Below are 27931 nucleotides of genomic sequence, written 5' to 3' on the forward strand. Positions count from 1 at the left end.
ATAAGCCCCCGATGTTACCTAAAAGAGGAGAAAAAGAGGTTAGATTATACTCACCCAGGGGCGGTCCCGCTGCGGTCCGGTCCGATGGGTGTCTCAGGTCCGCTCCGATGGGTGTCTCAGGTCCGCTCCGGCGCCTCCTATCTTCATTCCATGACGTCGTGTTCTGGTCTTCACGCCGCGGCTCAGGCGCAGGCGTACTTTGCCCTGTTGAGGGCAAAGTACTGCAGTGCGCAGGCGCCGGGCCTCTCTGACCTTTCCGGCGCCTGCGCACTGCAGTACTTTGCTCTGCCCTCAACAGGGCAAAGTACGCCTGTGCCGGAGCAGCGGCGTAAAGACCAGAAGAGGACGTCATGGAATAAAGATGGGAGGCGCCGGAGGTGGACCTGAGACCCCTGGGTGAGTATAATCTAATGTCTTTTTCTCCTCTTTCAGGTAACATCGGCGGCTTATCTACAGCATTACAGAATGCTGTAGATAAGCCCCTGATGATGGTGAGCTTACCTCACCATCAATTTTGGGGGTGACAGGTTCCCTTTAATGTAAAAAAAATCACAGTACGGATAAGGAGAAAGCATTCATTTAACATAATGCACCATGACCAATCACCGCAGTGGATCCCAGTTTGTAGAGGATTTTGTTGAGATACTAAAGAAACACATTTGGGCACTACTACTGTATACATAGTAATATCCAAAATCTGGGTCCGCTATAAACTATGCTAAAAATGGTGACATTCTGATGACTGTCTGTGAGGATGCTGTGATTTTTATTTTGGGATGTTGGCCAAAACCTTTGGTATTGCCTAAAAATGTGTACCACATTCACTTTTCCATGCTTTTAGGCTAAGCCTGCACAAGGGCTATGACACGAAGATCTCAAAGTCGGATTGCAATATTGCAATTAATGTTCGTGAATGCTGCTATTTTACTATGTGTAGAGTGATGTGAAAAATATTGCAGATTTCATATCACAAGCAGTTTTTTTAAAAATTTTAGTTACTTTGAGTGCCTATTGGGTGTCAGAGATCCTAATGACTCACAACTAAATCACAACCTACTATTCTATCCTGCTTCAATGCTACAGTCTTTTCAAACATAACCAGCCAGCAGGTTTTTTTCCCTTTAGTATGGCAGTGAAACACTATAGGGAAAATGTTGCGAGAATGGATCCCATAGTTTGCTATGGCATCACTGGCAGAGGTTGTGCCACATACTTCATGGAGTGTTTTTCGATCGGGCTCATCAGTTTTTTAATACAAAAACTCATGCTGAAACTCCTGATGCTGTCATCAACAAAAAAACTGATCTAGCTAGATGACATGCAGTACAGACCAAAAGTTTGGACACACCTTCTCATTTAAAGATTTTTCAGTATTTTCATGACTATGACACACTGAAGGCATCAAAACTATGAATTAACACATGTGGAGTTATATACTTAACAAAAAAGTGTGAAACAACTAAAATTATGTCATATTCTAGGTTCTTCAAAGTAGCCACCTTTTGCTTTGATGACTGCTTTGCACACTCTTGGCATTCTCTTGATGAGCTTCAAGAGGTAGTCACCTGGAATGGTTTTCCCTTCACAGGTGTGCCCTGTCAGGTTTAATAAGTGGGATTTCTTGCCTTATAAATGGGGTTGGGACCATCAGAAGTCTGGTGGATACACAGCTGATAGTCCTACTGAATAGACTGTTAGAATTTGTACTATGGCAAGAAAAAAGCAGCCAAGAAAAGAAAAACGAGTGGCCATCATTACTTTAAGAAATGAAGGTCTTTCAGTCCAAAAAATTGGGCAAACTTTGAAAGTGTCCCCAAGTGCAGTGTACAATTTTCATTTAAATCTTTAAATGAGAAGATGTGTCCAAACTTTTGGTCTGTACTGTAGGATTATTAGAAAACCAAATAAATTGGCAATGCTTCCTCTCTCCAAAATTGTCTGCTACTAGATGGAAAAAGTAGTGACATAGGTAAGACATCTTAAATTTGCTGTTCTATAATCAATTTATTGTTTTGTCTTTTTAGTTCATCTCTTTTCATACCACTATATAAACAACTTTACAAATATCAGGTCATTTATGCTATATCTTCACTAGAAAACAAACATAGATGCGGATTAGTGACATTAGTATGAGACGATACATTTCTAGTACACAATGGGGTTTCCTGTAAGGAAGAACTGCACTTGATGTTGGAAGCAGCAGGCTTGTTCCCTGTGTGTGGATGTGAGTGTTTACAAGCAGGATTGACTTAGTCAGCAAATACTGCTGTACAGAGCTTCAGCCAATGAAGAGCCTCCCCAGGCTGCTTGAGAGCTTCAGAGTTGGAGCAGGATATGCTTGCAGTAATGGGAGGCTGAGCTGCTGCTTCTGCTGCTGCTGCTGCTGCTGCTGATGGCACAAGGATGGGGTCTGGCTCCAGAACATCTTTGGGCTTTCCAGCCATGCAGGAGACATGACTGGACACTGGATTTACAGCCCCTGAATGAGAGCAGGGTCCTCATGGATTGAGCAGCCTGTGCTTGCCCCTTCATGTGAAGATGAAATGCTTTTCTCGATACCTGCCTTACATCTTCAGACCTCCTAACACCATCCTATCCTCCAGCTGCCATACAGAAGGTACAGGTCATGAAAGGGTGCCTGTGTGGGTGGGTGGCTATGAGAAAAGTGGGATGGGAGGAAGCCTGACTTCCCAAACATCTTTGCTGACATTGCTGTTCTGCTGTCAGATGACAGCCATTGCTGCCAGCTTCCTATCTGAGGAGTAGTCCTTGCAGCTATTAGGCATATGTGCTTGTCTTTGGAAATAATTGCAATTGACTGTTTGAACCTGACCTTGTATCCCAAGACATTGTGTTATCTGTGCAGGAAATAGTCACAGAGTCTGCAGATGCTTTGCTTCCTCCAAGCTCATCACACAGCAATCAAGTTTACTTTAGAGGTTTCTGTATGGGGGCTGCTCTGGTGTCTACTTCATGGGGTTACATTGTGTCGCTGTTTTATATTTCCAGAAGTTGATGTGGAAATAGATCATTTGTACTTTATAAAGACAAAATATATTTTTATTCCCCATGAAGGTTAAAAGGAACTCCAGGCAGACATTAATATAAGAATAAGTGGTTGGACTAAGAATTAATTGTATCATGATGATGTGACGATCCTGAAATTGTCTCCAAGATACCGTGAGAATCCACATGAATCAGTGTCATCACTAAATATACCTGCATTATGTATAATTTGGGGTCGTGGCATCATTGCAGGCACTGATGAGTAGGCAAGGGTATCCGGACATCTCTAAAAACAAAACATGTGCAAGTTTAGGCTTTGGGACCCCACAGTTGCATTAATAGAGTTCTGTCTTTGCCTAGATATTGACCTTCCTATATGGCAGCATTCTTGCTATTCTACTAGTTATCCACCAGAACACAGTTTTCATCCATTCTGTTGGCTCCTGTTTTATTATTGTAAAGTAAATCTATGACTAATAATCCAGCAAAAATTGCTCAGAAAACAGGAAATGTAGGAGGTAGCTCAATATCGGAAACTCGGTAATTCCTACACTTTGCCAAAGTTAAATGGCATTCATTTCAGAAGCACTTGCATGTTTGAATAGAAATATGAAATATAGTTTCAGCAAAGTTGCCAAAATAGTCTTTTAAATTAGTGTTAAAGAGAACCTGTCACCAGAAAAAAAAACCCTATTAACCTGCAGACATGGGGTTATTCTGCAGGTTAATAGCATTACTAACATGTCTGGCACCTGCACTTAGCCAAACGCTGCATGGAGAAAATGAACTTTATTCCCTCCAGCAATGTTCCAGTTTCAGCACCGGCACCAGTTCAATCACTGCTCTGAGTATACAGAACGTCAGCTGTAACACGTCACCGGGGGCGCCGTTATAGCCACTGCCCATAGAGCAGTGACTGAACCTGCGCCACACCTGTGATTGAAACGAATGCTGACAGTGAAAATAAAGTGCAGGCGCCAAACAAGTGTCATGCATCTGCAGTGCAGTACAGCGCAACCTACACCAGGGGGAGCTTTATAGGGAAGCGAAACTGCACACACTGAGCAGCTGAACAGATGCCACCTAGTGGCAAGAGAGTAGTCAGAACAAGCCGAGTCAGGCCACAAGATAACACGTCAGTACAAAAAGGGTTTAAACAGAAAGGATAGTCAGGACGTAGCAAGAGATCAGTAAACCAGGATGAGCAAAATACGGTACAATAGGGACAAATCTAAACAGAGTCAATAGCCAAGCCAGGAGGTCAGAATCAGAGAATCAAGCAGAACAAACGCAGAGAAAGGGCAGACAGAGGGAGATAACAGACACAGGACAAGTCAGGGTTCACAGCAGGACAAACCAAGAGCTTCCAGAGTCAGGTTCACAAGCCAAAGACAGAACTATAGCTGACACTGCCAGCAAGATTCATGGGAGCTAAATAGCAAACCTGAACCCAGAATAAGGCAGAGCAAAGTTAACCCTTGACATGATCCGTCCAAAAAAGGGCAGACACTAATAAACCCTGGAACGGATCATGACAACAAGTTAGTAATGCCATTAACCTGCAGATTAACCCCATATCTGAAGGTTAATAGCACTTTTTCTGATGACAGGTTTACTTTAAGTTCTCACCCGAGTCTATGACTCCTATTCTTTATTTCTCCAGATTTCCGGAGTAATTTGCTCTTTATAAGTGGCTTTAGTATTTGCATCATTTTTTAATTTGCCTTTCTTTTTTAACTCTTTTTTTTATGTTTTCTCTACAACTTTGCTTATCCAGATTATTTTGGATAGATTCATGAAATGCAACTTTACTCAAATGCATCTCACTCCATTCCCTGCTTGGAGTAAGGTTTCTGGAGGAGTTTTCAATTTGGCGCATTTTTAGACAAAAGAATATGACTATTTAAAGGATTAGCCACTAATGGTGCAAAAAGGGTAAAAGAAAACCATTAAAAAACAAAAATAAAAACAGTTTTTTTCACCAAATTCATAAACTGTGGTCGCCATTTTGAAGAATTTGGTGCAAAAAAAGTCATTGAATACTTCAAGACAAAAAAAGCAAAGTAACTTCAATAAATTGTAAATGATAAATCAGGCCCAGAGGCGTAACCAACGATGCTACAGAGGTCACAACCGGGCCCGTGCGGTTGAGCGGTCCGCTGACACCTGCAGAAACTTCAACTGGATGTGCTTACTCTATCACAGTACAGTATGATGTATCCACAAGGCCCATACAGTATGATGCCCCTGCTGTGATTCCGCATAGTATGATGCACAACAGCCACCCCACACATTATAATATCACCAGTAATCACACACACAGTAGGATGATCCACAGCCTCCCACACAATATTCTGGTCCTCACACAGTATGACGGACCACCAAGCACCATCACCAGTATGATGACCCTCATAGTCACCCAGCACAGTATAATGGCCTCCACAACTCTCAACTCATTATCATGTCCCCACACACAGTATGATGCCCCCAATAACCCTTCCCATAGAGTAATGACCTGACAGCTCCATACACAGTATGATATCCCCACAGCCCACCCCTCACAGTATAATGTCCTCATACAGTATGATTCCCCAACGCTCTTCACACAGTTTGATGATCCCACAATTTTCCCTCACATGTACTGACTGAGAAAATAAAAAAAACACTTAGCCACATTCCCCCGATGCGCCAGGCATGATCTAGTGATATCATTTAGCCTGCTGTCCCGAGACACAGACACACCGATGGCTGTCTTTTCCACCAATGTATTCAAATGTATCTGCACCATTATAGTATGCACAGAACGTCTTATAGACGAGCACATTCCCTTCTAGTATTTCACAAGGAAGACACTTTGGGGATGGTCGTTGTTTTTATTCTATTTCTTTTTATCACTGAAGTGTCTTACATCTTTTCAGTCATTTTCTGAGCATTTTTTGAGACGTCTTTACCGTCTGCACTTTTAAGAAACTTGCATTAACTAGTCACCCTCCTTAAGAATAGACTTCTTTGAACAGTTTTGTGATCCTTAGGAAACTGGAAGTGATTAAAAGAAACTCAAAAGACTGACTTTATGCACAGAATATGCATACTCAACTGAAAGAGATGTTTTGAGCACAAACCATTCGGATGAAGATATTGTTGAAAGTGAGTGTCGGGAATGGGATTTGCACTAGGCCCATCCAACTCACAGGCGCCATAGAGGCTGCTTAGTCTGCTACTATGCATTGCAGGCTGTATATGTGTACTGTACATATACTATAGGCTGTACAGGTATATACACATTGCAGGGTGTATATCTATACACATTGTAGAGTGCTTGTATACATATATACTGTCACGATAGGACTGGCGAGTAATCTGGGAGCAGGGGTACCTCTCCTGGCCCTAGCACTAGGGGACGCCCTAACTCGCCCTGTTCTCCTGGACACCTCAGATGGCGAGGATGTCGGGGCCTCCGTCCCCTTTCCCTGTCTCCTAACTGCAGCCCTGCGTCTGTCCTCTTCACCCACCCAGGCAAGAGAGGCGATACCGTGTACCGCAGTACACCAACCCGACAGACAGGGGAACAAAGACAAGGGTAAAAGAAAATTCCACTCATACAAATATACTCTCACAAATAACAGAGGTATTCACCAGGGTGTGAAGGACCGGGGAAGAAAATAAGGCAGGTAAGGATGAGGAATTTCCAAGCGTACAAACCAAGCAAAAGTCACACAATAAACTCCAGTTCTCCAGACACCAGCTCCTCACTCTCCAGGTCTATCTAGCAAGTACTAACTCAGACAAGAATCTGGCCAGAAGGCCTAGCTTTTATAGGAGAGAGGAGTGGCTAACTGAGCACAGCTGAATGCAGGGATTTCCACATGGCCGATTAACCCCTGCTGAAAGAAAAAAAAACACTTCTGGCACTGCTCTGTCGCGGTAACTCTGTGACATATACATTGTACATTGTTGGCTGTATATCTATACATGTGCTGCATACGTATTGCAGGCTATACATATATATATATACTGTACATATTACTTGTATGTAAATAGTTGACCTACAAATAACTTATTTATTTAATATGTAACCTTCTTTATTCATAAAAATCTTTAACTTTTCCCTAGATTTTTTGATGGGAGAAGCTTCATTCTGAAAGTCTATAAGGATAACTGGGCCCATAATACAACACTTTCTGTATGAAATAAGCAGATTTTTATACAGTTTGCTGTGTGTAATAAGCAGCTTTTTGACACATGATATCATGGCACTTATTTTAAATACAAAGCTGTGTTTTGTTATCTGCATGATTTCCTACAGGACCCATAGTTTTCTAGTAATTGTTCATATATTGGCATGTCGGGCAGAAAGCTGGAATAAACATTTTATTGCACAAATCTATTTTCCTCTATGTGTATAATAACCAACTCCAGGGCCCCACTTGTCACCTTCATGCAAATGTGACATCTTCAATCACAAATTTATTTAACAATAAACTGAGTAGATGGTTAAATGAATAAGATGCCGCCATTGTCTGTACATAGTGATTGAAGTATTTTGTGCCAAGTACTGCTCATATAAGAGGGTGGTGGCCCACCAGAGGGTTCTCCTGTTCTTCTGTGGGCCAGTCCAAGCCTGATGGTGCACATATTGTATTTAAATCAGATCTCGGGACCAGTGGCTTCAGGATCATGATGACTTTATACACACGTATGTCCTTTTATCTAAGGGTGAAAATAAGCCAAACCTGCAATTGTTAGTGATCTAATGTAAGACATGTGAGATTGATCATTAGGCACTTTGTGCTTAATATGTTGTATACACATTCCGTAACTGTATACTTGTGCTCATATGGAAGTATGATGCTCTGTTATCCTTCACAGGTGAGATAGATAGGAGGTGATGGTGATGAGTCAGGAATACAGCAGACATGTAAGCAGGGCAGCATACCTTAATGGGGTAAGAGATTTGCTTTGAATGTAATTTTATAAACGGGCTTCCGAAAACTGGCTGAGAAGGGAAAGGGAAAAACTGTGGTTGTAAATTAAGGGTCCCATGGGATGGACTCCCACTGATAACAAAGTGATGGTAATAAGGTCTCACATTATTGGATGGGAATGCTGTTTCAGGAAACTGACAGCTATTACTCATTGTTATCAAACATTCACTAGAATGGAATACTGTATGTGCACGGTTAGATCCATCAGAGTTAGCTGAGTTAGCTTTCCTCTGTAGAAGACACCTTGGTATGATGCTTTCACAGATCACATGGAATACTTAGCTAAACCTCACACAACTATTCTACATCCAATCATTAAACTACAAGCTGGCTCAGCCAAAGTTTAAAAATAACTATGTACGTTGAGCCTCGGAGACAGATGTGCATAAATGCTCAAGTAAGCAGTCTTTCTTCGTTAGATGGGAAGTGTGTACAGAATACCAGCCTCTAATAGGATGCTGATAGAGAATATGTGCAAATATCTAATGTTATCTATTCCTGTGTCTTCATTGAATCATATGTGACCCTGGGATATGGATTCTGGAGAGAGGCATGATTTATGATACAAGAAAAGGCAGCACGGATACATTTAATGTATATACCTGAACAAGACAGTTATTAATGATGTTGGTGACTTATTAGAAATATAACCTTTACAATTCCTTACAATTTTAGTCTGTGTGTTTAAATCTGAAAATGATGATATTACAGTTTACTATGTACTAATGTACTTAGTAAACTATAATATCATCATTTTCAGATTTAAACACACAGACTAAAAATGTAAGGAATTTCTTTCACTCTAAATTTTCGGAATAAGCAATTTGCCTTTTCCCAGCAGTATTCCCACTGTACACTCCATCTGTAATTGTCAGTTACCTGGCACTAGCTGCTATGATGTTCTCTCACACTCACAATCACTACATCCCTGCAGCTATGGGTCTGTTACTAAAGATCTAGCAGTGTCTCCCTCGCTCCCGTTTGGATAGTCTCTCAGACTCACAATCACTACATCCCTGCAGCTATGGGTCTGTTACTAAAGATCTAGCAGTGTCTCCCTCGCTCCCGTTTGGATAGTCTCTCACACTCACAATCACTACATCCCTGCAGCTATGGGTCTGTTACTAAAGATCTAGCAGTGTCTCCCTCGCTCCCGTTTGGATAGTCTCTCAGACTCACAATCACTACATCCCTGCAGCTATGGGTCTGTTACTAAAGATCTAGCAGTGTCTCCCTCGCTCCCGTTTGGATAGTCTCTCACACTCACAATCACTACATCCCTGCAGCTATGGGTCTGTTACTAAAGATCTAGCAGTGTCTCCCTCGCTCCCGTTTGGATAGTCTCTCAGACTCACAATCACTACATCCCTGCAGCTATGGGTCTGTTACTAAAGATCTAGCAGTGTCTCCCTCGCTCCCGTTTGGATAGTCTCTCACACTCACAATCACTACATCCCTGCAGCTATGGGTCTGTTACTAAAGATCTAGCAGTGTCTCCCTCGCTCCCGTTTGGATAGTCTCTCACACTCACAATCACTACATCCCTGCAGCTATGGGTCTGTTACTAAAGATCTAGCAGTGTCTCCCTCGCTCCCGTTTGGATAGTCTCTCACACTCACAATCACTACATCCCTGCAGCTATGGGTCTGTTACTAAAGATCTAGCAGTGTCTCCCTCGCTCCGGTTTGGATAGTCTCTCACACTCACAATCACTACATCCCTGCAGCTATGGGTCTGTTACTAAAGATCTAGCAGTGTCTCCCTCGCTCCCATTTGGATAGTCTCTTTCTAATTTCACCAGTCACAAAATAGCTCTGATGACTTCCAAGGCTTCAAGATGCATTTTTGTTTTCAGGGGTTGTAGACCTATAGGTGGTAATAGACTGGATAGTTTTTTTTCCTTCTGATAAAGGTGTAACTGGGGCTCTGTTGATGGGGCATAACTGCTACTGTCATGCTGATTGACTGTCGACTGCCCACAGTTAGGCAGCAGAGAGTCGACTATCAATCTGCAGTCACGCCCCGTCAAAAGAGCAGAAGAGAAGCCGCATCTCTGACAATGTGACATCAGTGGAAGCCAATTAATTCCCCGCAGGTGCAGTCTGTGACTACTTTGTGCAATCAGAGATCGGCGCTGGGCTCAACAAGCAGATGGTTATCCACTACCTGCCTGTTAGTTCTTAGGCCTATATTACCAAAATTAAATAGGGCTGAATAACCCCTTTGAAACCACTTACACTAGTTGGATGTCTGTAATAAGATCCCACTCCCCTTAAAAGCTACAGATGGTATAGTATGAAAAAGCCATTTTTTTGTTTGCTTAAAGGGTCATTTCCATCATTATAGATGAATATTTCTGGATAGTGCTTGAAAAAAACAAGCATTTTTGTAATTTACTGTTTAACAAAATTTTAATCCGTTCTTGAGATATTAACACTTTCTTTTGTATATATCTTGTTTACTAGGTAACCGACCACCACTGCTGTCTATTTCTGTTCATGAATTTGCACAGTGCTTACAAGCTCTTTTCTCTTGAGCTTGTAAATGCCACTTTAAAGCTGTCCAGGATTGCTGAAGTGAGATGTTGCCACCTAATCCTGCCCAACTTCAGTGCAGTGCTTATAATCTAAACAGCAGCCGTGGTCGATCTCCAAGGCAACAAGCAGTAAACAAATGAAAAGTGTTAATAGCTTAAAAATAACTGCAAATTGGAATAAGCAGTAGAGAGCAAAAGTGTTTGTTTTCACATGATCCATCTATAAAGATATGGATAGCTCTTTAATGTGTTAACTTACAGAAAATTAGACCAACAGTCTGAAGACGCATCAAATTTATTTCGGTGTATCGTGCACTTTTTTTCTAGGTTTGCACAAGCTTTTCTTTTGCGGCGAAAGTTTGGGTTGAAATTTGTATGCAAATATGGTGTACATTGGTAAACTATTATCAAACTAGAATGGCAAAACAGGTATACTTCACAATTTATTTTTTGAGGTGCATTTGATCCTTACATATATCTAATACACAAAGCAAACTGCTGCATTTGACACCAAAAGGTTCTTCTTTTGTGATTCGCCCACCAGAAAAACAAGTCCCCTGTACATGGATATTTTATAGGTCTTAATGAATGATTCTGGCCTTTTGGGGGTGTATATATACAGTACATTTAGTAGCTGGTATATGTAGGATCTGCTATATGAAATATCTTTAACTATAGATTAGAACACCAGCTTAGATCTACATATGTTGTGCAGTATTATACGTGATGGTGTTAATTAGCTCCTGCTGTTCCTAATTATTCTATAGATAATATGTGGATGTCAGATCTTTGTGACAACCTCATTACACATTTTTTTGCTTGTTATTGGCATCTTAAAACCAAGTTTCACTGTTTGAGCTGTGTGATTTCTAGAAAATCTTTTTTAAATATACAGTTGGAGATTTCTAGTCACTACGTAGTCCTCCATACAGAATTATGGGCAGCACATAGTACTCCATACAGTATTATGGGCACCACCTAGTCCTCCAGACAATATAATGGCCCCATATATTACTACATACAGTATAATGGGCCCATATATTGCTCCATCCAGTATAATGGCCCCATACATTGACCACATATTATATAATGGCCACATATATTGCTCCATACAGTATAATGGGCCCCATATATTACACCCACAGTATAATGCACCTCATATATTACTCCATACAGTATAATGGACCCTATATATTACTCCACAGATTATAATGGGCCTCATTTACAGTATTTCTCCATAGAGTAGAATGGGCCACACAGAATGCTCCATACAGTATAGTGGCCCCATATATTGCTCCATACAGAATAATGGCCCTATATATTGCTCCTTACAGTATAACTGGCCCCATATATTGCTCAATACAGTACCATGGGCCCCATATTATGCTCCATACAGTATAATGGGCCCCATATATTGCGCTATACAGTATAATGGGCCTCATATATTACTCAATACAGTATAGTGGCCCCTATATATTACTCCATAGATTATAATGGGCCTCATGTATTACTCCATAGAGTATAATGGGCCCCACATAATGCTCCATACAGTATAATGGCCCCATATAATGCTCCATACAGAATAATAGCCCTCTATATTGCTCCATACAGTATAATTGGCACCATATTTTGCTCCATACAATATAATTGGCCCCATATATTGCTCAATACAGTATCATGGGCCCAATATATTGCTCCATGTAGTATAATAGCCCCTCTATAGCGAAACGCGCGTTGGGGCATCTGTGCGGTTGGCTCTTGGCATCCATGGTTAAGATATGCCTACATTTTGACATTTATGCACTTTTGGCACTTTATTTTTAGTCTCATGGGAGCATGGTAATTTTGCTATATGCTATACCTTATAGTTAGTCTGTCCCTGTGACATGTGGTATATCTTTCGCCCATCCTAAAATAGTAGGTTTCTACTAGGCTACTCTTTTACTTATACGCATATGATGTTATGACACCTGGTCTAATATTTACTTTGTACTGGGTATATACTTTATATACTTCTGAGTGCCCTTTTTTGGATTGCCTACCTCTGCCAGTTTGCATTATTATACATTAGACCTGTCCAGTTCGTTTTCTGATTTTATTACGTGCACTTGCGTGTCTGGCTTGTATTTTGATATATTAATAAAGTTATATGTATTTTCTACAGCTATTGGCTTGACATTAATGATTATTTCAATTTTTGGTTACATTAAGGAATTTAAAGGCTCTTGTTTCTTTTATGTGTTTCATAATGCTCCATACAGTACACTGCGTGCAGAAGTATTAGGCAAGTTGTATTTTAGAGGATTATGTTTATTATTGATCAACAACTATGTTCTCAATCAACCCAAAAGACTCATAAATATCAAAGCTTAATATTTTTGGAAGTTGGAGTGGTGTTTTTTTTTATTTGGCTATCTTAGGAGGATATCTGTTTGTGCAAGTAACTATTACTGTGCAGAATTATTAGGCAACTTAATAAAAACCAAATATATTCCCATCTCACTTGTTTATTTTCACCAGGTAAACCAATATAACTGCACAAAATTTAGAAATAAACATTTATGACATGCAACAACAAAACCCCAAAAAATTAGTGACCAATATAGCCACCTTTCTTTATGATGACACTCAGCAGCCTCCATCCATGGATTCTGTCAGTTGCTTGATCTATTTACGATCAACATTGCGTGCAGCAGCCACCACAGCCTCCCAGACACTGGTCCGAGAGGTGTACTGTTTTCCTTCTCTGTAGATCTCACATTTTATGAGGGACCACAGGTTCTCTATGGGGTTCAGATCAGGTGAACAAGGGGGCCATGTCATTATGTTTTCTTCTTTGAGACCTATACTGGCCAGCCACGCTGTGGAGTAGTTGGGGGCATGTGATGGAGCATTGTCTTGCATGAAAATCATGTTTTTCTTGAACGATACCGACTTCTTCCTGTACCACTGCTTGAAGAAGTTTTCTTCCAGAAACTGGCAGTAGGTCTGGGAGTTGAGCTTCACTCCATCCTCAACCTGAAAAGGTCCCACAAGTTCATCTTTGATACCAGCCCATACCAGTACCCCACCTCCACCTTGCTGGCATCTGAGTCGGAGTGGAGCTCTCTGCCCTTTACTGATCCAGCCTCTGGCCCCTCCATCTGGCCCATGAAGAGTCACTCTCATTTCATCAATCCATAAAACCTTTGAAAAGTCAGTCTTAAGATATTTCTTGGCCCAGTCTTGACGTTTTATCTTATGTTTCTTGTTCAAAGGTGGTAATTTTTCAGCCTTCCTTACCTTGGCCATATCCCCGAGTATCGCACACCTTGTGCTTTTTGATACTCCAGTAACGTTGCAGCTCTAAAATATGGCAAAACTGGTGGCAAATGGCATCTTGGCAGCTTCACGCTTGATTTTCCTCAATTCATGGGCAGTAATGTTGCGCCTTTTTTGCCCAACACGCTTCTTGCGACCCTGTTGGCTATTTGCCATGAAACGCTTGATTGTTCTGTGATCACGCTTCAAAAGTTTGGCAATTTCAACACTGCTGCATCCCTCTGCAAGACATCTCACAATTTTGGACTTTTCAGAGCCCGTCAAATCTCTCTTCTGACCCATTTTGCCAAAGGGAAGAAAGTTGCCTAATAATTACGCACACCATATATAGGGTGTTGTTGTCATTAGACAAGACCCCTCCTCATTACAGAGATGCACATCACATGATTTACTTAATTGGTAGTTGGCTCTCAAGCCTGAACAGCTTGGAGTAGAACAACATGTATAAAAAGTATCATGTGATCCAAAAAACAACTTGCCTATTAATTCTGCACGCAGTGTATAATGTGCCCAATATATTGCGCTATACAGTATAATGGGCCTCATATATTACTCCATACAGTATAATGGCCCCTATATATTACTCCATAGATTATAATGGGCCTCATATATTACTCCATAGAGTATAATAGGCCCCACCTAATGCTTCATACAGTATAGTGGCCCCATATAATGCTCCTTACAGAATAATAGCCCTCTGTATTGCTCCATACAGTATAATTGGCATCATATTTTGCTCCATACAATATAATTGGCCCCATATATTGCTCAATACAATATCACGGGCCCCATATAATGCTCCATACAGTATAATGGGTCCCATATAATGTTACATACAGTATAATGGGCCCAATATATTGCTCCATGTAGTATAATAGCCCCACACAGTTCTCTATACAGTATAGTTTCCCCATATATTGATCCATACAGTATAATGGACACTATATATTGCTCCATACAGTATAGTTTCCCCAAATACTGCTCCATACAGTATAGTGGCCCCATATATTGCTCCATACAGTATAATTGGCACCATATTTTGCTCCATACAATATAATTGGCCCCATATATTGCTCAATACAGTATTATGGGCCCCATATAATTCTCCATACAGTATAATGGGTCCCATATAATGTTACATACAGTATAATGGGCCCAATGTATTGCTCCATGTAGTATAATAGCCCCACACAGTTCTCTATACAGTATAGTTTCCCCATATATTGATCCATAAAGTATAATGGACCCTATATTTTGCTCCATACAGTATAATGGGCACCATATGTTGCTCCATATAGTATAATGGGCCCAATATATTGCTCCATACAGTATTTAATGGCCCATATATTGCTCCATACACTATATAATGGCCTCATTTATTGCTCCATGTAGTATATAATGGCTCATATATGCCTCCATACAGTATAATGGGCTCCATATATTTCTCCATACAGTATAATGGGCCCCATATATTGCTTCAGACAGTATATCACAGCCCCATATATTGCCCCATACAGTATAATGGGCCCCATGTAATGCTCCAGACACTATAATGGGCCCAATATAATGCTCCATACATACAAAAAAATCAAATAACCACTTCTCCTCACTCTCCACAGCTCCGGTCTCTTCAGCATCTTCTGTCTCTCTGCAGTGCTCAGCACAGAGGGTGCACTGTAGTGTCGTCATTGCGCCCTGTGCCCTGAGACGTCACAGAGAGTCAGAAGATGCTGAGGACACTGGAGCTGTGGGGAATGAGGAGAGGTGAATATTTGAAGGGGGGCCAATGCTGGTACTGGCAGGCACTGGGCTCCCTGACTCACGAGCCCCACAACGTGTTGGTGTCCCCGATAGCAAGCGGCCTTCCCCATTCGACCAGGGTCCCGACACTTGCGCGGGTGCACCAGGTGGTGACTTCTGCCCTTAATGTGATCTGGGCTCAGATAAGCCTTTGGTACTCTTTTTCATATTCCCAACACAGAACCCTAACATTTTCCTGTAGCCACCAATAGGAGTATCTCAGAACAGATTTTTATACTGTCCATTGAGTTCAAACTGGCTATATAAGTTCGTATCCACAAATCTCCTCCTAGTGATGGTTGCAGGTATGCAATTTTATTGCACTTTGGAGAAATTTGAGAGTTCCATCTGGAAATTTATCAGTGCATTTATAACAACTGCCTAGTATAAATACATTGAAAATGTGCTGTTCAAATTGAATGCCACTTGTGTCTTAAAATAATTCTCCATTTTTCTATACTTATTTACTGGACTGGCACCGATGCTGCATTGTCTGCTCTGCAATTCCTGGTGATTTCATGACATAGTTACATCATGTAAGCGCTGCAGCCAATCAGTGGCCATTGATCAGCTTCAGTCTTCATATTACCATCAGATGGCACTGTTCCTTCTGATGGAACCATAAACTGATTGACTGGACACTGGTTGTCCAGTAGTGGACAACCCTTTAAAGGGTTATTCCCATCAATGCCTTTTGTGAACAAGATGGATATAATTGCTTCAAGATCCTAGAACACCATATTTGGGGGTTATGAAAACAATCGAGCACAGTTGCACTATATGGTGTGTGTAACTCTCAAAGAAATGAATGGGAGTAAAAAGAAATAGCATAGCACAGTGAACTTGTCATGGTCGTCAGAGACCACAGGTTCAAAATATCTGCATTGGACAGATTTGGCATAAGCTGCTTCATCTGCAGATTCCAGAAAAAAACTCCAGATTTCACCCTTTAATCCCTGTACAGGGATCTGGTCTTACAAAAGGAGCCACTGGATTGCTACCATGGAAGGGCTGTCAGCCAGAGTAGCAAACCAGAGGCAAGAGAGGTCGTCATGCAGGGTCAATACCGAGAAGTCACGTCAGGGACAAAATCAGGAGAACATGAGAAATACAAAACATTACACAGGAGCCAAGTAACAGAGAGTCTAGATCTAGTTTAACTAATAAGTGGCAGCTACAGATTGTCTCCAGGTGTTTATTTAAAAGGAAGCCCTGGTCATGGCTCCCAGCAGAGAGATAATTACTTACCAGCTCACTGCAGCAAAACACAAGTGTATAGGAAAGGGCAAACTAGTCTCAACAAGCAAAGTGCCACACACTGCTGGCCTCTAGCAGGAACCATGGTGCGGTGTCCCCTAGCGACCAGAGCAGAGATTGAAGCAGTAAGTTCAGACACAGATGTGACCGGACTATTCTATTTTTCCAGTGAAACCCCAGCATAGCTTGCTTTGCTAGGCTGTTTCTGTAAGTCTTAGTAATTTTTATATGAGCTACGTAACCATAACCCCACCTCTGGTGACCTTGACCTGGACCTAGTTATTTCCATCTCAAGGATGGGAACAACCCTTTAATAGAAAACTAAACTCTTTAAATGAAAACTAATAATTGGATCATTGGCCAAATCAATTTACTTCAAGTACAAGATCATACTGATGAGACAACCCAGCATTGTACGTATTGACTAAGCTTGTAGTTTAGCTTAGGCTCGGGATAATTAAAGGTAAAATAAGGACAACGTGCAACAGGTAGATGGATGCTCACAAAAATCATGACATACCGTACCTAAAGAACCAAACTGGAGACAGCAATTTCTGGTGAAAAGCTTTTGAGAATTGTCGCCAAGAAGCAAAACTAGCAAGACAGCATGTAATGAGAGTAGTGAATAGTTTTGCCAAGCTTACGTTAGACAAAATATTGATTCTGTCAGGCATAGAAGATTGTGAGTTTCAGCAGCAAATTCATCAATAACTAGGATGATTCTACGACAAAGGAGCTTTCTGACTTGTTGTGATTCTGGAAATGGCATTAAATTATGAAAGATGCATTACTCATTAAATCTGCCACTGCACCTGCAGCAATGATGTCCCCAACTACCTACATGACCGCTGCAGCTAATCACTGGCCTCATTAGTCAAGGATAAAGTAAGTGACAGTAGCATATATATGGATAGTTGAGGATATTAATATGGCAGTGCCTGTTTTCGTTTACTGTGCTGCAGTGATAATGTCACCTACTATCCACCAATGATTGGCTGAAGCGGTCACGTAGGTAGATGGGGACTGCAGCAAAGACTGATAAGCTAAAAGACTGCAGGAGCTTTGGCGCAGCTTAATTTTTTTGTTAGTCACCTTTTTCATTCAACATATTGCCTATTGGCATCTTCTGTGAATAGCGTATCGCAATAAATCATCATACAATAGAGTATGCAATTAATTCCTCTGTTTCAACTGATTTTTCATCAGTTATAAATGTAAAAATATTGCAAACAGGTTCATATATGTAAATATCACAATAAATTTTACATAAGTACTTATTACAGACATGTTGTATGAACCCGTTACAATGTATATAACTGCATATTACACATATATTGCACACACTGTAAGGCTCATCTGGTGAGGTGGATTCTCTAAGCCTCAGGTCTGGGTGGGCACACCGACCCCAGGCATTGACCCATCAAGCAGGAAGGCACGTGGAAAGCGAGGACTTGGAACATTTAGGAATCTTGGAAATTACAGGACTGATGAAGTGGATCCCAGCAGGGATTGAAGCAAGTTACAGCATGGTATGCACAGAAGGCGGATCACACCACACATAGAGCTGTAGCGATTCACTCCCAAGACGTGTGTGTGAGAGTGTGTGTGTGTGAGAGTGTGTGTGTGTGAGAGTGTGTGTGTGTGAGAGTGTGTGTGTGTGTGTGAGAGTGTGTGTGTGAGTGTGTGTGTGCGTCTCTTACTGGGCCTCAAATAGACTTAGGGAGATGATGTCACTGATCCATGCCGGGCAACTTGCAAAATACAACGTGGAGCACAACAGAGGGCAGCAGACACAGGGGAAGGAAGCAGAGACCAGGATTCTCAACACGTGAACACATCAAAACAAATATAACTACATGTTGCACACAAAACTACACACACTTATTTACATATCAAAAATATATACATACACATATACACACCTAATAATACTGAAGATTTATAGATCTGTCTTATTGAGCACATTTAAAAGAGGGTTCGGTAGCACAGGACAATAATGACAGTCTGTATGATTATCTTGTCATGCTGTCTTTACTGTCTACAGGAGCCCTCCTTTCTGTCCCCACTGCTTTCAGCAGTATGTATCATGTCACAACAGCCTTGGATGTTGTAATTCTGCGAAGGCAGGAAAAGGATGCTGCTGCATGGTCTCAATCTTTAGATCTGAGATATTTAGGGGTACAGGGCATAGAAGGCATTACAAGAAGAAACACAGAACAGTCTGCATAATGCTAGGGACAAGATGGCGATGCTTCTACTCTTTAGGAGACACCTGACTACTCCTCTCCTCTGAAGATAAAACGGTGTCTAAGCATTGTCGCAATAGGAAGTCAGTGCATTGGCAGGCAAATCAATTAGCTGCAATTGTAATTACAATTTTACACACCAATGGCTCAACATGTTATATACTATAGTGTATATTGTATTTGCTTTTAAAATCGTCAGACTGACTGTACGATCCTCTTATTAAAATTTCCCCTCTTTGCTATTCAGATGGGTTGGTCATTTTATCAGGATTATACAGTCATTCTAACATGGATTGACAAATGAAGTACACCTCACCCGGTGAAAGAGACCTATTCAATAATGAATGCAGTTTGTGTAATGAAGTCTAGTGACAGGTCAGCTTTAAATCCGTTTTTTTCCCCCACAAAGCCACACATAAATTAGCTTGAATTGTGGAATCAAATGATCCGCACATCAACATAAGCTTGCCAACTTCTTCCTCCTTCCTTCCCCCTGACTGCCATGAAATTTGGTTTCCCAAAAGCTAAGGATGCCCTCCCATATTCTCTAATACTCTGATCATCATCATACAATATCCTCAAATGCCCACTTTTTTCAGTGTTTCTATATACCTCACATCTTTTATATATGGGAAACCTGGCGTTATATGTTGAGTTTCCTATAGTACCAACACAGGACATTAAAGGGATTCTGTCAGCAGGATTTGCTACCTCATCTGAGAGCGGCATGAAGTAGGCAATGAGATCATGAATCCAATGATGTATCACTTAGATTACTGGGTGCAGCGGTTCTGACACAATCAGAGTGTTTAGATTTAGTAATGCAGCAGAGCTGAGAATCTAACCTCGCCCACACCAGGCTCTGCATGTACAATGTCTATAGACTGTAAGCTGTTTATCACAGGAGGGGGCGGAGTTAGACCAGGAGGCAGTGCCAGCTAGTCACAGCAATGATAAGCTACTGGTGCTAAACAATCATCGCAGGCAAATAAAACCACAGAGCTTCATAAGAGAGGCATCGCTGAAATCTGTGTTTTAACCCCTACCTCATGCTGTCTTCAGATTACGTAGCAAAAACCAGCTGACAGATCCCTTTAAGCTCTACACAGTGCCTATTCAAATCAGGTCACAACATGTCCTCCCATGCAAGAGACACAGTTTGTAACCACTCTCTACTTTGGCCTAAAGATGAAGATCTTCAACTAAAAATCCCCCTCTATAAACTCAGACTTCTCAAATGGAGGATCTGAAAATATGTCTAACCCCTATAAATCAAGAAGTGTCCTATAAATTGATTCCAACTGTTTAATAAAGTTTAGCAAGAGAAATAAACATTCATACGTGATGTTTATTGCCAAGTGTATGTCAATATGGAAATTGAGTATGAGGATGATTTCTCTTCATTGCAGAGTAATGATGTAGCCCGAAGCGGCTCTGCTGACAATAGCAGGACCATAAATAATTGTCCTTCTTATGGGTAATGAATTTAGAAACAACGATCACATGAAAAATAATTCATCTTTCTTAAAAGCAGGCTAGTTTTAACTACTTGCTGTGTTAGGGACTCAATCTTCTATTCCTATTTTGTCTGTTAATGATGCAGCCATGTATTCATTTCTCTGTGTGATATCACTAATGAATTGCCCCATCTGCTCATTAATAATTAACATTAACAGAAATCCATGACTCTCGGTACATGCTGACTAATTACTGCCTGTTGCCAGTCAAGAACATTAATGACATGACTTACACTGTTTTTGGTAGTTAGTAAAGCCAGAAAAAAATTACCCACGGTATTAAACCATAATATTCTGTAAATCTGGAACATAAAGGTCAGGAGATATACATTGGTCTGCAGTAACACTTATAAATGCTCTTAGGGTATGTGCACACGTTGTGCATTTCCTGTGTATCCGCAGCGTTTTTTACGGTGCAGAAACGCTGCAGATCCGCAAGTGATTTACAGTACAATGTAAATCAATGGTAAAAAAAAAATGCTGTGCTAATGGTGTGGAAAATTCCGTGCGGAAAGCTGTGGATTAAAAGAAGTAGCATGTCACTTCTTTTTTGCAGATCTGCAGTGTTTTTGTACCCATTCCATTATAGAAATCTGCAGGGGTAAAAAACGCAGTAAATCCGCAAAAAATCCACACAAAATCTGCAGCAAAATCACACAAAAGCTGCACAAAAAACGCGTCAAATCCGTACCCGCGTTTTCTGCCAAGAGTTGCAGAATCCGCACCAGAAATTCCTAAGCCTAATCCGCAATGTGTGCACATAGCCTTAAGGGGAATGTGCCATCAGAAAATGACATTGCTTAAATCAGGTTTTTCAGTTAAATATATTGGTTAATCTGTATGGGATCCAAATTTTTTGTGCTGCCATAGACTTGAATAGGCAAGTTTCATCAGAAATACAGTGAATACAAGTGCATGCTACAAGTGTTTTACTTGGACCTTCACTCAATGTGAGAAAAACTCATCTGAATAGCCCAACCGAAAAAAACTGATCCTAGTGCTGTCCTAAAAGGGGATATCTGTGATTAAAAAAAGGCATATATGAGGGGCGTTCATTAAAGATTTCCCCTGACCCACTTCCTGTGGACTGAGAGCAATGAAACATGGCACAGTTATTAGTCCTTCTCTACATAGGTGCCACTTAGGGACACACACTTCTCCCATCTTTTTAAGCAACTGTAAATACCTCGCTTGTAGAAGTCGACAGGTTGCTCCAAAAACCACATTGTGACTTCAGAAATCATAGTCTCATCATCTGGAAAATGCTTGCCCTTCAAAACTACTTCATTGTTGGAAAGAGGTGGAAGTCCGATGGTGCGAGGTCGGGTGAATAAGGGGGATGCGGTAGAATTTCAAAGCCACAGGAGCATTCTTCCATTTGGCCAACATATGAGTTGTGAACTGGTGCATTGTCTTGCAGAAGGCGGACACCTTTGGTGAGCATGCCATGTCTCTTGGTTTTGATGACCTCCCGCAAGTTCTGCAGCAGTGAAGCATAGTATGTGCGACGCCCACCAGAGCCGTGGGGTACTCGGGACCGAGTCGGACAGTTCTTTGGGGAAGTCACGCGGCCGTGACCCGACTCCGTGGCCCTGGGCGTGCAATAAAAATGCCAGAGGGAAAGTTACATGGAATTGATTTGTGACGCCACCCGTGGTGATCGGCAAGGGATGGCCGACGCTCAGGTTCAGATTCACTGGGACTGATGGTGATGCAGCAAAGATGGTACAGCTCCCACAGGTAGAGCGGGGACCTAGGGCAGATATGAGGATAAATTGATGATGGTAACTCTTGTAGTACAATGCAGGTGACGCAGTAAATAATTCTGAGGACACAGCGGTGTGCAGTCTTCACACTTTTAGGTTACAATCACCAGCCGGGTGTTGTGTCCTCTGGGTCAGTGGTCCAGCAAGTTCTCAAGTAGTTTGGGTGCACTTTTCCAGGACCCCATTCTTGTGTATCTTCCCAGGTCATCTCTCTCTGTGCTGGTTCACACCCTCCTGCACTGCGCCTCACACACAGTGTCCCAAGCCAGCAGCTTCAGGTCCTGTTGGGCGACGATCTCTTAGTCCTATTGACTGTATGTGGCTGCCTTTTTTGCGATTGTGTGTAGATTTTGCTGTCGCACATACAGATACTACAGCCTCCGGTTCGCTAGCTGAGTCCTACAGTCTCTCCACTAGTCTGGGGCCGGTCTCCACTTCGACCTGGTCCCTCCACCCAACTACGGTCAGCGTGGATTTGGGCACCAGGGGTGGATTCTTCACTTCCTTGGCCCCTAGGACCCCTTCTCTCTAGAGCTCTTCTTACTCCTTCCATTACTCCTCTCTCTCCTCTTACTAACTCCACCTCACTCCCCATTTTTATAACAACACTCTACTCCCAACTGTCACTCTACCTCAGGTCTACTACCCTTATCTCCTTCTTCTACCCTTACACTCTACCTAGTTCCCCCTCCAGCCTGAGATGGGATCCTCCCTAAATAGGGTCTGCCCAGATCCCCTGGCCTGGAGTGGTGTTGGATGCTAGTGTGCGGGTACTGGGTAGTGCCCCCTCCTTACCCGAGAGTAACCTGCTGAGGTGCAGCAGGCTGAGGTGCAGTACCTCTGTGGTGACTGGACCCTCAGGGGCACCACATATGCCTCAGTGATCATGGTACCCTTTGCTACAAAATTTATCAATACTGCTCCGTGCTGGTTCCAAAATACTGTGAGCATGACCTTGCCTGCCGAGGGTTGGGCACATGCCTTTGGAGGTGGTGAGTCATGATGTTTCCATTGCATCGGCTGGATTTTAGTCTCAGGATCATAGTGATGGACCCAGCTTTCATCCTGTGTGGTCAGTCTGTTGAAAAAGTCCTCTTAGTTTCCATGGCACATCGTCAATAGAGCCTGAGAGCATTTTACTCGTTCTTGCTTCTGGAAAAGTGTGAGCAGCCGGGGAACCCAGCGAGCGAATACCTTATGCATGTGAAGATGGTCTTGGGTGATTTTTTTCATGGACCCCACTCTAATCTTGACATTTTGGGCTAGGTGGCGAATGGTTGCGGGGCGATTTTTCAAAATGGTTACCTCCACTTGCTGGATGGTGTGTTCATCAATAGCAGAGTGTGGTCACCCTGGAATTGGAGCTGTTTGCACCGAAGTCCAACCACATTTGAATTGATGATGCCAGTTCTTGACTACATCATATGAAGGGGAATCATCACCATAAACCTCTTTCATCTCATTGAACGTCTCCTTTGGTGTGCGGCCTTTCAAATAAAGGAACTTGATGACTGCTCTGGGTCCATTATCAAATCTCACACCACTTCGGCACCTGTAAAATTAAGACCGTTATCAGTTCTGACTTGCAAATTGGCACGTAACCTATAGAAAATTATATCATTACATATGTGCAGTTTCAGCGTCCTATGATAAATAGAAGTCGGTCAAGGGAAATCTTTAATGAACGCCCCTCGTAGGTGCTAACAGAGGAAACAACCTGTCTGTTGTACCCTGCATAGTTGTGTGCACGTAGAAGAACAAAGCAAGTCTTCTGTAGACATTTTATGAATTTTATTTTACACAGTTACTATTGTGATTGGTGGTATAAGGCACACATGCAGTTACTCAGCCATGGAAATCTATTGCCGTGGGAAGTTTGGAGCTCTGCAGTTATTGAGTTGTCAGAGCGTTAGAGACTTATGCAATATGTGTCTGAGCAGTCGCCAACGCCACTCTGTAACTTTATGAGGTCTGCCACTTCATGGCTGAGGTCTTCTGGTTTCTAAATGCTTTCACTTGTTAATATTACCACTCAGTTGATCATGGAATATTTAGAAGAGATGAAGTTTCACACTCTGGCATCTTAATAGAGGAATGTGCTCTATTCACCGAGCTCTTTAAAATTACAAATTTTATCACAAATGTTATTAAAGACAGACAGCATGGCTAGGGGCTGTATTTTATACTTATGTGGCAATGGGACTGGATAAAAAACCTGAATTCAATGATTAAGAGGGGTATTCAAATACATTTTTTCCAAAACCTGTATGTATATTTCCCTTTGAGTATTGTATGTTAAAGGAGGTTTTGGCAGAAGACATTTTTTAGCATAATGATAGGCCACCATTTTCTATCTGAGAAGTTGGTCCTAACGAAACATACCAGACAAAGCGCATAAAACCACAATGCAGTCCTACCCAAGAGAAGTGAGTGGCTATGTGTTTCAGCTCGACCCTGCAAGAGGCAGGAATTTCACTGTGATTGTGAAAACCTAATAAGGTGAATGGCACATTACCTAGCTCTGCTGTTCATTTTGGTGATCACGGGGAGTTGGAATGTTGGTTTTTTAGAGTATTATTTCTTCTCATTTGATATAAAAGTTTTTTTATAGAATTTTTGTATTAGTCAACCATTTTAATCAATTTTAAACAGTCTAGATTTACTAAGCTTCAAAGAGAAAACATCATCTGATATCCTCCTTTCCCTTTAATAGATGTTACCGTTTTCTCTATGAGACTGTACTGAAGAGGTGCAAATGTATTACAATGAAATTACATTGACGCGGTGAACGTGGAATTATTCACACCCCAGAATTGTGTAGTACATGAATAACAGTGCGTAATAGCCTCTGCCATCCGATGTATGAAACACATTAGCAAGCCAGCACCTTTTTGGAGGCGTTAGCTGGTTTATTCTTATCTTATTTTCCAATTCACTATACTGTTTTCACACAAGACAGATATTTATATGTAGAATATACAGTATCAGTTACACCACTATTATGTTGTAATTATTTCTAGGCATATACTATGTGAGGAAAAGTATGAGGACATATACAGTACAGACCGAAAGTTTGGACACACCATTTCATTTAAAGATTTTTCTGTATTTTCATGACTATGAAAATTGTGCATTCACACTGAAGGCATCAAAACTATGAATTAACATACCGTATGTGGAATTATACACTAAACAAAAAAGTGTGAAACAACTGAGAATATCTACTATATAATTGTCTAAGGGTACTTCCGTCTTCCTGTCTGTCCTTCCCTGTCGCGGTTATTCGTTCGCTGATTCTCGCCAGCTGCCTGTCATGGCTGCCGCGACCAATCAGCGACGTGCACAGTCCGGAAAAAATGGCCGCTCCTTACTCCCCGCACTCACTGCCCGGCGCCCGCATACACCCCTCCGGTCACCGCTCACACAGGGTTAATGCCGGCGGTAACGGACCGCGTTATGCCGCGGGTAGCGCACTCCATTACCGCCGCTATTAACCCTGTGTGTCCCCAACTTTGTACTATTGACGCTGCCTATGCGGCATCAATAGTACAAAATGTAATGTTAAAAATAATAATTTGAAAAAAAAAACCTGCTATACTCACCCTCTGTAGTCCGCTGAGCCGTTCGCGCCGCCCGGCATCTTCCGTTGCAGGATGCGGTGGCAAAGATGGTATGGCAGAAGGACCTGCTATGACGTCACGGTCATGTGACCGCGACGTCATCACAAGTCCTGCGCGCCTGCGCGGAAAGGACCTGACGTGACGTCATGGTCATGTGACCGCTGCACGGTCATGTGACAGCGACGTCATCACAGGTCCTGCGCTCAGACCAACCCTGGGACCGGAAGCTGCCGTGGACTACAAGGGGCCCTCGGAAAGGTGAGTATATGTTTATTTTTTTATTTTTTAACCTGTGACAAATGTGGCTGGGCAATATACTACGTGACTGGCCAATATACTACGTGGCTCTGTGCTTTATACTACTTCGCTGTGCAATATACTACGTGGCTCTGTGCTGTATACTACGTCACTGGGCAATATACTACGTAACTGGGCAATATACTACGTAACTGGGCAATATACTACGTAACTGGGCAATATACTACAGCGCTGAGCAATATACTACATCGCTGGGCAATATACTACGTCGCTGGGCAATATACTACGTGCCTGGACAATATACGTGGCTGGGCAAAATACTAAATACAACGTGGCTGGGCAATATACTACGTGGCTGGGCAATATACTATGTGACTGGGCAATATACTATGTGACTGGGCAATATTCTACGTGGCTGGGCAATATACTATGTGGCTGGGCAATATACTACGTGGTTGGGCAATATACTACGGGGACATGCATATTCTAGAATACCCGATGCGTTAGAATCGGGCCACCATCTAGTGTCTTATATTCTAGGTTCTTAAAAGTAGCCACCTTTTGCTTTGATGTCTGCTTTGCACACTCTTGGCATTCTCTTGATGAGCTTCAAGAGGTAGTCACCAGAAATGGTCTTCCAACAATCTTGAAGGAGTTCCCAGAGATGCTTTAACTCTGCGGTCCAGCTCACCCCAAACCATCTCGATTGGGTTCAGGTCTGGTGACTGTGGAGGCCAGGTCATCTGGCATAGCACCCGATCACTCTCCTTCTTGGTAAAATAGCCCTTACACAGCCTGGAGGTGTGTTTGGGGTCATTGTCCTGTTGAAAAATGAATGATGGTCCAACTAAACGCAAACCGGATGCAATAGCATGCCTCTGCAAGATGCTGTGGTAGCCATGCTGGTTCAGTATGCCTTCAATTTTGAATAAATCCCCAACAGTGTCACCAACAAAGCACCCTCACACCATCACACCTCCTCCTCCATGCTTCACGGTGGAACCAGGCATGTAGAGTCCATCCATTCACCTTTTCTGCGTCGCACAAAGACACGGTGGTTGGAACTAAAGATCTCAAATTTTGACTCATCAGACCAAAGCACAGATTTACACTGGTCTAATGTCCATTCCTCGTTTTCTTTAGCCCAAACAAGTCTCTTCTGCTTGTTGCCTGTCCTTAGCAGTGGTTTCCTAGCAGCTAATTTACCATGAAGGCCTGCTGCACAAAGTCTCCTCTTAACAGTTGTTGTAGAGATGTGTCTGCTGCTAGAACTCTGTGTGGCATTGACCTGGTCTCTAATCTGAGCTGCTGTTAACCTGCGATTTCTGAGGCTGGTGATTCGGAAAAACTTCAGAAGCAGAGGTGACTCTTAGTCTTCCTTTCCTGATGTGAGCCAGTTTATTTGTAGTGCTTGATGGTTTTTGCCACTGCACTTGGGGACACTTTCAAAGTTTGCCCATTTTTTCGGACTGACTGACCTTCATTTCTTAAAAAAATGATGGCCACTCGTTTTTCTTTACTTAGCTGCTTTTTTCTTGCCATAATACAAATTCTAACAGTCTATTCAGTAGGACTATCAGCTGTGTATCCACCAGACTTCTGCACAACACAACTGATGG

General features: G+C 42.0%; 1 protein-coding gene across 2 annotated transcripts in view; it reads left to right on the forward strand.

The window, feature by feature from the left end:
- The window catches only part of PPP2R2B (protein phosphatase 2 regulatory subunit Bbeta), a 480390-nt gene that overhangs the window by 69820 nt on the left and 382639 nt on the right, over positions 1-27931 (forward strand). The window contains exon 1 of one of the 2 annotated variants that reach the window (XM_077265823.1): positions 2215-2617. The exons of the other annotated variant lie outside the window; for it this stretch is intronic. Within the exon in view, the coding sequence (XP_077121938.1) occupies positions 2539-2617 (79 nt within the window). The 5' untranslated portion in view covers positions 2215-2538. Of the gene's footprint in view, positions 1-2214; positions 2618-27931 lie in introns of those variants that run through there. 2 annotated transcript variants of the gene reach the window in all.

Source organism: Ranitomeya variabilis, chromosome 5, assembly GCF_051348905.1.
Source record: "Ranitomeya variabilis isolate aRanVar5 chromosome 5, aRanVar5.hap1, whole genome shotgun sequence".
Taxonomy (NCBI): Eukaryota; Metazoa; Chordata; class Amphibia; order Anura; family Dendrobatidae; genus Ranitomeya; species Ranitomeya variabilis.